The 9,795-nt window shown below is 42.0% G+C and overlaps 1 protein-coding gene across 1 annotated transcript in view; it reads right to left on the bottom strand.

Moving 5' to 3' along the window:
• Positions 1 to 7,496: 7,496 nt before the first annotated feature.
• RELCH (RAB11 binding and LisH domain, coiled-coil and HEAT repeat containing) overlaps positions 7,497 to 9,795 on the bottom strand; it is a gene marked incomplete at its 5' end in the record, with an annotated part of 86,566 nt that continues 84,267 nt past the window's right edge. Inside the window, 1 exon segment of the mRNA XM_082015327.1 lies at positions 7,497 to 8,325. Within this exon segment, the coding sequence (XP_081871453.1) occupies positions 8,205 to 8,325 (121 nt within the window). The 3' untranslated portion in view covers positions 7,497 to 8,204.

Below are 9,795 nucleotides of genomic sequence, written 5' to 3'. Positions count from 1 at the left end.
AACGTGGTGTGGCTGTTCGGGCTCTGGTAGCTCCTACATGGGTTTGATGCTGCGCAACGGGGTATAGGGCAAAACGACACTGCACGACGCGCCTGGCTTCGGGCCGGTGGCTGGTCCTGCTGCCCATTCACCTCAAGAAGAGCTAGGGCAAGGGATGTGCTGGTGGGTTTTAGCAAGCCACGGAGCTTGCAATCGCAGTGTCACAGCCCTGTTGACCTGCCAGAGGAGTCGGGGTCTCACCCCACTTGGGCTGGACAGGTTACAGCTCTAGTACCAAACAGCAACTGAGTTGGGGGAGAGGGGTGGGAGGGATGGCCGCGGTGCCCAGCTTGCCCGGTAGGCAGCATGCACAAAGCCGGCTTCACTGGGGGCTTTGCAAGGTAAGGCGTGAGGCGTGGGTAATGTGCATGCCCGGCTGCCGGCTGCGGTGCTATTCCTATTCCCTGTCGATCCTGGAGGGAGCCTGGTGAGATGGCAGGGCAGTGCCGCGTGGAGATCCTTCTGCCAGACCCACGTCCAGCCACCGCCAAAAACTCGCAGCCCTGTGCCGGCCGGGGTGTTTTAAAATACTCGTATTTAAGGTACAAGGAAATGTTTCTTTTTAAACAGAAGAGCCTGTTGAGTCTCTTCCCCTTTTCACTTTTAGCACAATACCAGGGCTATAGGCTGTGTTTATTTACCAGCTGCTTGTTCTAGCCACAGATTTACAGGAGCAAACTCACACAGCTCACTAACATGAGTAGTTAGACACGTTATCAGCTCGCTCTGAAGGTGTTGAGTGAAGGCTTTGAAGGTGTTGAGGAAAGCCAAGCCCTGTTCGGCTCAGAGGAGCTCCAGATAGTTCAGTACGGCACGTTAGCTCGATTACTTTAGCGTTCTCACCCCTGATCCTGCCTGAAGTATTTCTTGTTCAGGCTGAAATTTCTCTCATTTTCTACAACTATGTGAAAACAGCCTCTTTTTGAAAGCTCAGACATTTTCCTCCAAGTTAGATTTTATGTTTCTGAGCCAAAACCCGCAGAAGCCACTACTGGGTGCTTTATAGTCTTAATTATGTATTGCAGTAGATCGTTAGAAACTGAAATGTGAATGCTAGAAAATATGAACTAGGGAATGTAGAGGAGAAAGTGTTGTCAATGCTCTCACATTTAACATATACATCATTCTATGTAGCACAAATAAAAACTAAAAATTTACACCAAAACTGGCTTGTCAGCCTTTTCTTTTCTAGAAAAGATTTTTTTTTTTTCTCCCTCCTATAGAACACTAGTTTTTCAGCTACCTTTGCAAAGCACCTATTTTGAATAAAACCGAAGTGCCTGAAAACCTGAAAGTTTCAAATGTACGGTGGCGTTCGGGTGCCTGCCGTTTCTGTTCACCACTGTGGCACGCAGGCCTGTTTAGGAGAGCACTGGCCTCCAGCGTGCTCCTTCTAGAGAATAGAGATGGAAAACCATGTGCAGCCTTGTAGGTGCGACAGAATCAAAACCTGGTCCCCCAGATAATATCAGCATCCCTTACCTGGTGAAGCCTGCCATGAGCACGGCTGACCGCTTAGCAGGTCTGTGGTCAGTATGGATCTCTTCTTATCTCCTCCTTAGTGAGGGAAAAGTGGAAAGTATATTTTAAAAGAATGACACCATTCAATGTAATATTCTAACTGTCTGAAAATTAAATCACTACAGCATCAGTGTAAGAACGCCGCTTTTCCGGGAGCTTGGATAAACTAACTCCCAGACAACACCTGAATTTGACTCCTGTCTTTCCAAAATTTTCAACCCGAAAAGCAAAGATGAGGAATGGTTTCATGGATACACCAGTCGACTGGGCATCTGAGCAGCACCCGTAGGCTCACGTTCACGTCCCCAGCTACTCCTTCACTTCATCCATGACACTGAACTCCCCTGCCCCTTACCTGCACAGGGGCCCCGGCCCCTCCTGATGCCCCATCCTAGTGCTCCCAGGAGGGAGAACTAGGAGGCTGTGTGTTAAACCTGGGTCTCTGAAACAACGTGAAGGAAACCTGGGCAGAGAAGTAAAACTGAAAGGCACACGGTCGTACCCCGGGATGTCTTTTCACACCATGCAGGAAGGCTGTGAAGGAGCTTCCATTGCCCTCCCTCTCACCAGTGAGAGGGAATGAATGGAGGGTCTTGTTGGATCTAGATCGTTGTTCTTCCACTAGATATCATAAAGCTTGGTTGGGATTTCACACTCTGAACTAAATATGGGCTTTGAAAATATAAGCACTTGCCTCTCAGCAGGCGAGCGAGAAACCCAGCACATGTGCGAAGCTAGAGCTCTCGGAAAGAGCCCTCTAAATGAGGGGGATGCCTTGGGGGGCTGGTGGGTCACAGTGCAGCTTCTGGAGTATTAGCAACCCATGCACAGAGTCCATCATGGGGCCAGGGAGAAAGGCTGCCTCCAGCTGCCTTATCACTCGCCACAGGGAGAGGGCCCTACTAGATGATCCAACATGTGGAGCTTTCTACACTGGGCTAAAAAGAAAAAATGGTAGAAAAGTATCTGCACACATTTAGCACAGGGAGTTCTAATTTCTGTTGAGGTCTCTAGCTATTAAAATAAATAAATAAATCTATTATTTACCCCCCCCAAATTCATACACAAAACCATGCCTTCAACTTGAAACTGTCTTCTTCCTGTGAAATGCACATTTCCATAGCAGACTATTGCCCAATCTCCTTGAGATTTTCAAATGCGCAAATATTTTTCATGACAGAACAACTATAATGAAGCTCCTTAGTCATGTTGGTGTGGTTTACACAACACACCTTCTACGATCCCACAAAAATGTACCCGTGCTGAATGCCTGTCAAAAACCTGAAGTTTGCAGCATTAAAAAGAAAAAAGCTCACAACCAGCCACTGCTAATGTGTCAAATGCTTGAAGTACGTGCAGGCACACACTGAACTGGTAGGTTATCACCAACCGCTGTGGCAATAACAATGCCTACATACTTCTAGAAGGAAATAGAAAGTCGTGGTGAATTTTTAACTTTGAATATTTGTTCATGCTTATAAGAGATACCAACCTGCTGAGCTCCAAGACTTAGGCCATGCATTCATCCTTAGGACAAGAGCAATATGGGCACTAACTGGGGAGCTTGCGCTGCCCAGGATACACCTCAAGCTCCGTCCTGCCTGGAGACGAGTCTTTAAGGCTGGCAAACACCCACCAACCCCTCGGCAGGAGGGCTGAGACTACAGCTCCTCTGAAACACCGTGCAACACCCCATTGCCAGTTCCACAGAGCCACCTTGTCATTTTGTCCAACAGCACACTTAACGATCTTCCAACTTCTCTGAAAACTCACCTGAATGTTGAGATGACTCATACTTAGATCAACAGAGTGCCTTCATCCCTCAGCAAAGGATCAAACTGAAACGAAACCTCATTGCCCATTAAACGCTCCACAGCTGTTTCTTCCCCGTCGCCACTTCCCTGATCCCCCTGCACCCTATTTAAAGGGAAGGTGTAACACGCCTGGCAGAACAACGCACGGGATCCTACAAGGCACACGCTTCGCTACAGCTGCTGTAACTTCAGCAGAACTCCATCGTACTGCCTCCACCTCAGCTGCAACCGGAGCTGAAGAGGTTTCTCAGGTTTTGGGGAATGGGAAAAATCTCCATTAGAGTGCAGGGCAAAAAGCAGCGGCACAAGACCACAGTCACAATAATTTGGGGAATGGCAATGTTCAAATACACGTCAAACAGCCCTATTTATATGCACACAGTATTTAAATAGCAGAATAAAAAGGTATCTGCCGCTGTGGGATAGGAAAGTTGGAGGTTAGGGTACAGACCAGCCTGAAATACAGTAAGTGTGGGATGCGGTAAGGAGCACATGGAAAAACAGTGCTGGGAAAGGAACCAGACAGGCCACTGTCATGGTGTTGGCCTTACACCAACTCAAGAGTCACCTTTTCAAGTCACCGACTTCTACAGTAGAACCGCTCATGCTCGAAGTTTGTAGGAACTAGAAATCTTCAGCCTAAGGAAGCTTTGCACTACATGAGCGGTATAATGGAAGTTCAAGCTCAGCATGCAGGGCAGGTGCCTCCAAAGATACAGGCTGTTTACCACTGGCTTGCCCCTTACAAGCTCTACAAGCAGAATCTCTTCTTACAGCTTACTTATAAGCATGAGCCCCGACCAGCATTAAACCAAAAGGCAGAACACTTTAGAAACAGCTTCTCTGGAAAATGATTACTCATTCATGGTTACTCATCGAGATTAGTTAATCCGTGATATATTAGCATACAGTACTAACATCTAGGACCCGATCAACTTATTTATTCAACAGCAGCACTCCTCCATGGCTTTGTTGACCCATTTTATAGTCTAAAACAAATTAGCTACGTATCTGAATGTGTTTGCTAGAAACATTAGCCAAATGCACTCAGCAAACCACAAAAACAGTTTCCTTGAAGTCTCAATGCCTGGCACCATACTGCAATCCTGTAATTCATCAGCATTTACATCTATCTGATGCAAGAGATTCTGTGGCTCTACCTAGGATCAATGCCATGCCAATCAGCTTGCTATATCAGCCTATTAATTATTTTCTGCTCCGTGAAGCTTTGCTGGTACTTCCTGGTTTACTTAAATATCAACACCAGTAAGTTTTGCATGTGAAATTACTTAAAACATTTTGAATGCGTGATACCCACCTTCAGAAACTGCATGAGAAGGTAGAGCCACTTACTCCTGGAACAGAAAAATGCCATTAATGCTGTCACAACAGAGAGAACAGAAATATTCCACACTTCTGCTTTCTCTGCACCATTTTGAATCATCTCATCATCCATACGTGGCAATGAATTCCCACAATATATTACAAAAACTCTTCCTTGTTCTTCACAACAGATCTTTTTCATGGATAATTTTTATCTTTCAATGTTAACATTTTGATTTGCAAACATGAGCTTCTCTAGCCCTGAAGCCATTCAAATACTGCTTTAGTTCTCCTAACCAGAATATACTTTTACATACGGCAATAGCATTTTTTTTCTCTTGGTGCGAAAGGGGAGTGCGAAGAGACTGACAGAAGAAGAACGTATATGTTTTCTTAAGGAGTTCCCTTTATTCACCTTGGTTAGATCAGAAAAGAGTAATTTGCCTCACAGTTTTGGAAAACAATCTCTTTCAGACAACAAAATATATGTGTAATATCAGGAAGCCCTATGTTTAATCTACAGAAAACATATTGAGATCATGAACACTCATTTGGGCAGCCATGTACCTTCAGCCCACTGATCATCTTCGCTTAAGAGCATGAGTCAATGCTTTAAATAAAGATATTAAGATTCTGAAATTTCACAAGGGACAGCAAGAGACCTTCAATGTATCCCCTATTTAAAGCCAACAAGTTGTAGAAGTTCAGGTAGAGCTAATAAAGCAAACATTTTGTGGTTTTGTTTTTTTTTTTTAATTTTTGCTACAGAATCCTTATTTACTCAAAGTTATAAGCAATTGAAGATAACCCTTTGGTGACGAATTGCTTTCTATGCTGGATATCCAACTGTCATCTTTTAATGAAGCATTTTCTCCCAAAAGGTTTACTTATCTTGTTTCGTATAATAACAGAAGGGAAAAAAAAAAAGTTGATTTAAAGTATTCTGACAGTTCTGTTCTTTAAAGAGTTTTCTCTCTTCTTTTCCAATCCTGAATGCTACTGTGCCATAGCTAGGAGGAAGAAGAAACCCAAACATCCCCAAAACCCACACAGAACAACTTTTGGCAATCTTCTTGAAAATCTGTCAATATCTGGTAAACCAATAAACATTTAAAAAACCCCAACATACGTTAACAGAGACCTGAAATTCAGAAGGCAAAACTCCTGAAGGCAACCTGCTTAGGGTTTGTTGCCTACACAGAATTCTTTTCACCTCTGTAACTACTGTGCTGGTCTTCCTTCTCCCTCAAATTCTTCCTTGGATCAACTGGTAGGAAGTAAAATGCTGACTAGCAAAAGCTGAACTTTGCAAGGGGCTGGAGAGACCGGCCCTAGCTGGGCAAAGATGCTACATGTATACTAACAAACTAAAGAGTCTCATCCCACAACCAGCCATAGTTAAATTCCTGTCACAGTTTTTTGGCTTGCGCTGATTAGCAGGTTTCCAAACACTGGCTGAAGTTCAGTGTGGGCTAGGAGCCACTCTCACAGGCAGCCTGCAGCCAGCTGCCCTGCTTTAGAAAATAGAAGTTTTTAACCATAAAGAAGTCATTTTGGTCTCATGACTACAGAGCTCTCTCTGGCACTGCAACTACTGGAACAGACATAGAAGAGGAAAAAAAAAAAAAAAAAAGAAAAAAGCCAGAGTGAAACAGGCACACAGACAACAGGAAATTTAGCAAGTTCAGTCCACCATTTGCTATGTAAAAAAAGTTAAGGCTAAAGAATTTCTGCACATTAGACCTCTCCTGTAACAGCTGTTTTGTTTTGATGTGATAATCTTTTTTGGAGAAAACTAGAAGTAACAAGACAAGGCAGGTATACAAAATGTTTTATTGACAACAGAACAATAGAGAGGAACGTCACCACTTCCCATTCCTCAGGAATGTCTCCATTTCACAGTCAGTCTGCTAAAAGTATACTTTCATGGTAACAAGCAACACAAAGGCATGGAGCTGTCTGTAATCTCAAGAAAAATGTTTCATCAGTGCAGGGTAAAGGGACCGACAGCGTGCAAGTGCGCAGCAGGCCCTGTCACAACACAAACATGGCAGGCAACTGTATATGCAGAGCCAACAGGCACAGACCGAAGAAGTTAGAAGCCTCAAATTTCTCCATTATTTCCGTCTAAGGGCAATACCTGAAGCGCTACTCCATCCATGTTCTACTTCAGAAGTGAATGCTTTCTTCCCTCACTCCTTTTGCTTCCCCTGCCCTCGAAGTTCTTAATACTTCCAACTGAATGGTACGACGTCAGAGAATGCCTGAGCTTTTATATTTTGGTACCTCATACCAGTTCATGCATGCACTTGAGTCTACTTTCAGAAGTTTACTTGACATAAAGGATGGGAAAAAAAAAGTGCTGCATAAGAATGATAAGATTTAGTTGTTAATGCTTCCTCGCTAACAAAAACAGTTGGTAGTTGTTGAAGATACTCCTTGTAATGTCATTTTTATAAAAGCATGTATGCAGTCTACTTAACATTTTAAAGAAACTGCATGTCAAACTCCCTTAACATAGTTTTAAATACTCTGAAATTAAATTTGAACTGAGATTCGATCTAAACAACAAAAATATCTTCATTTTAGCTTTCACAGTACACAGAACTGCACACCGAGTGCAAGATGAAAGCACTCTTTCTCCTGCCTAAGTTTCCTCTGCCTGCAGAACAGTACTAGGACCCCGGTGTAGTAGCTTATATATTTATTAACATTTATTAATTTATCATGTTTTTCTTTTATTTAGTGGATGTGCCTCTGGATCTGTAGACTGGTTGTTAAAGTGCTTTAAAATAAAACAAAAGCCCCAACGAAAGAAAACGTCCCTCAAAAAAACACAATAGATGTGCAAATTTTATCTGAAGGACTTTGTACAGCATTTACAATGTCAGCATAAAGCATCTGAAACATGAGCATTCCCTGCAGACTGATGCAGTGCAAGCAGTCTCATACATTAGATACTGCAATTCCTCTGGATTCAAGATGCACAATACTTACAAAAACAACCCTAGAAGCACAGACAAATGCTGGTGGCTCTTCCTCTTCTTTTTAGAAACATAATAAAAAAATCTGCATTACTCTTTCATAATTTAAATACATAAGTAATCTCCACTTTTATTACTTCATGACAATGACTTCAAATTTACATTGTTTTAAGTACCGTCATAATAGCTCCATGTATAATACAGATATTTGCTGATATCATGTCAGAAAATTAAAAAAAAAAAAACCTTCCACTATATAAAAAAAAATTATGCTGGAAAGACAAGAACACAGAACAGGGACTTGGTACAGACTATGATTTCAGTTTTATATCAACCACAGTTAACCCAAAATTAACAGATACACAGCGATATTCAAAAGCAGTGCAAATATCTTTGGAGGTTAGAATAAAATTATACTACAAGAACATAAGACAGAAGAAATTAAAAGGCAAGTACTTCAAGTACAGGAAACCAGTCTCTGTGAGGTCCATCTTAGTGTTAGCTGGGAGTTCCTTTTCCCACCTTACTTCTTCCTCTGAAACACATTAGCCAACATTGCACCTGATGTAGTCAGCTGGCCCATTTTGTTCAAAAACTTGGTCTTTGTATCTTCACTCACAAGGCTCGCTGCAATCGACATTGAGCTAGGAAAGTAAAAAATTTAGTGACATAAGACCACAACAAAAAAAGAACACTGCGCTGCTATTTAATAAGCAACTGAATTGCGTTTGAATTTTAGAGGTTTCAAGATCACAAAAGACCAGTCCATCAAGAAGAACTGAAAAACCATCACCACCAAGCCCAAATGCACGCTCTAAATGAATTATCATGCCCTCACGGTCCTAGTCAAAAGTTGTAAGCTGTTTTTCTGCACACTAGTTTTTACTACCTTTAGAAGTCACCACGTTAGCATTCGTTAGTTATTTGGCAGTTGCTCTAGTGATAAATGTCTCTGAAAGATCAGCTTTACCTTCTTACTGGAAGTGTCAATCCTTGTTTACTTAGTGTAAGAACAACAGTACTGGTTCAGACCAAGGATCTATCTAGCCCAGGTATCCTGCCTGTGACAGCAACCATTAGCAAACATGTAAAGATAAGTACAAAATGGTGACCTCTCTCCTCAATTTCCAACTCTCTTATTTTCCAAATATTTCCACATGAGCAGAGTTTAAAACTGGTGTGGATTGTCAATCTAGTAACTCCCAATGAATCTTTATTTTATATTAATAGTTCAGCTTTCCCCTGATCCCCTTCTAAATTTTTCGTAAACCCCACCCTGGGGTGCTGAGTCCTACTAGGTCTACCCCTTGCTGGTAAAGAGCTTTCTCCTTCTGGTTGTTGTGAATGTGACTCCTCCTGCTTCATACGTACTAGAGAAGACAATGGAGAGTCCACAATTTTCCTGGACTAGAAAGAGCAACACAATCAGTGCTGAACCTACAAGATGCTACAACTTTGAACAACATGTTAAGAAATTATCCCAATGCTGCAAAGTTAACAAGTTTTTAAATTTGCAACATATCAGTGAGCTCAACTTCAGATATATGTAACTGTTTAGTATAGTAGCAGTAATCTGTCTCAACACAAGAGTGCAACAAGGCAAACGTATGATAGCAGGAGCATTAATAAACATTCCATACTTCCTACATTTGTAGTTAAAATGGCAAACATATTTTTCAACATTAGATAGGGCCAATTTTACAAAATATTACCAGTGAAATACTCCCTTATGAGCTCAGCGTGGACTCTGCATTTCAAAATTATACCTAAGATCAAAAGATCTGTCCTACTGGCACAGGCCAGCTTCCAGGAACTGACTTTTCAGTCTGCAAGGTTATAAAAAGTTCTGTTAGGCACTTTTGCATCAAGTCAGGTCGTTAACTCCAAATTGCTTCAACGGAATTTGAGTTATTTCTTAAAAGGTAGCAGGGATGCTTTCAGTAATTTTTTCCCATTTCATACCACAAAGAAAGGTGCTTAGCAGTACTAAATTCTGGATCTTTTTAAACAGAGTTCTTGAAAAAAACAAAAGGGAAGCTTCTCATTAAAGCTGTTCTGTGGATTTATAGAGAGCTTAACTGTATCATAACTATACCCCCTCAAATGTATCCCCC

Source organism: Phaethon aethereus, assembly GCF_964289735.1.
Source record: "Phaethon aethereus genome assembly, chromosome: 2".
Classification (NCBI taxonomy): Eukaryota; Metazoa; Chordata; class Aves; order Phaethontiformes; family Phaethontidae; genus Phaethon; species Phaethon aethereus.
This window is presented reverse-complemented; position numbering and strand designations above follow the sequence as displayed.